Source organism: Cystoisospora suis, assembly GCF_002600585.1.
Source record: "Cystoisospora suis strain Wien I chromosome Unknown contig_8706, whole genome shotgun sequence".
Classification (NCBI taxonomy): domain Eukaryota; phylum Apicomplexa; class Conoidasida; order Eucoccidiorida; family Sarcocystidae; genus Cystoisospora; species Cystoisospora suis.
This window is the reverse complement of record NW_027161484.1, coordinates 6,922-8,421: the sequence shown is the minus strand read 5'-3', so window position 1 is coordinate 8,421 and position 1,500 is coordinate 6,922. Positions and strand designations below refer to the sequence as shown.

The 1,500-nt window shown below is 38.5% G+C and overlaps 1 protein-coding gene across 1 annotated transcript in view; it reads left to right on the top strand.

The window, feature by feature from the left end:
* Positions 1 to 516: 516 nt before the first annotated feature.
* Positions 517 to 1,500, top strand: part of CSUI_010877 (peptidyl-prolyl cis-trans isomerase-like 4) — a gene marked incomplete at its 5' end in the record, with an annotated part of 4,955 nt that continues 3,971 nt past the window's right edge. Inside the window, one exon of the mRNA XM_068070978.1 lies at positions 517 to 773. Coding sequence (XP_067917047.1) covers positions 517 to 773 — 257 coding nt within the window. The remainder of the gene's footprint in view (positions 774 to 1,500) is intronic.

The window sequence follows — 1,500 nt, the reverse complement described above, 5'->3', positions numbered from 1 at the left end:
CTACTAGTAGTAGTAGTCGTAGGATTCTTATCATTAGAGGGCAGACTTGTAGTGGTAGAGAAAGTCCGGACTGAAGTCATAAACAAGAAAAAGGGGGGGAGAACAAGAAGAGACTCTAGTGGAATGGGGTGGGCTAGTGAGAGAGGGATGGATCGATGGATGCGATCTACTTGATGGTGTTCTATTGAAGGGGGTTCTACTAAGACTTTCGGGTGTACGTACACCTGCTTGGTTTCTCTCGAATTGCGTACATACGCCGCAATTTCGAGAGGGAGGAATAAGCCAAAGCTTTCAACTCTTACGGGGCATGCAAACCTAGGAGGGAGATACTACATACATATCTATTTATATATATATTGCATGTAGGTGTCTCTATGTATGTATACCCGACATAGATTTGCATGACGAGTAGAGTGTGTTTGACGTGTATTTTTCTGTGTATACATGCATAAAGCATCTTCTTCTTCTTCTTGATTTGCCTTTGCTTTTAAAGATTTTCCCTCTGGGTATCGGTGTGTCTTCTTTCTCCTGTTCTCTTTTTTCTTCTTCATTTTTCTTTTCTTATTCTTCTCGCTTGCTTCTCTCTCTCTTGAAAATGGTCTTCTTAACTTTCTTCTTTCGTCTCGTTTTTCCTTTCTTTCTCTATCTTCAGTGACACTGGAGATAATTGGAGATTTGCCTGAGGCAGATGCGAAGCCCCCAGAGAACGTTCTTTTCATTGCCAAGTTAAATCCTGTCACGCAGGACGATGATCTTCAAACTGTATTCTCCAGGTGCACATACATACATACATACATACGATATGTAGTATATGAGAGGCGCCTATGCATGTATACAGGTATGTATATAGGTATGTAGATAGGTAGATATCAGTGAAGAGGTGTGGCTTGACTTTCTCTTCTCAGCGTTTCTTTTTCTTAGCCTATGGATAGGTACTTATTTAGACAGATATAGATATATCTACGTATCAATCTTCTTTACTCATATGTCACGGGGTCTTTGCATGCATGCATTTGCTTTTTTCTTCTTCTTTCACACAGGGAGGACATGTCTCTCTCTTCCCTACTGCAACAATGTATATCACATGCCCATACATATTAAAGGCATACATACTCATACATATCTGTATATGTATATAGAGATATCTGTCTCTGAATATGTATGCACATCACCCACCTCTGTATATTGTTGTGTTTTCTTTCTCTCCTTGATAGAGCTATTTCGCGTCGTTGTCTTCTCTCTCTCTCTAGCTCTATGTACGCAGATATATATATTTCTATATATATGTGTATAGGTGTGTATGTATGAATATAAATGTGTTTTCTCATGCATTCATATGGCTGTACGTGCATGGATGTGTGCCTATGTATCTCTATGTGTAAATGTGGACCTATGAAGATGTATCTATCAAGATTTATGTCTATGTGGCTTTGTATGTATGTATGAATATGTATGTATGTGTATGTATGAATATGTATGTATGTGTATGTATGAATATGT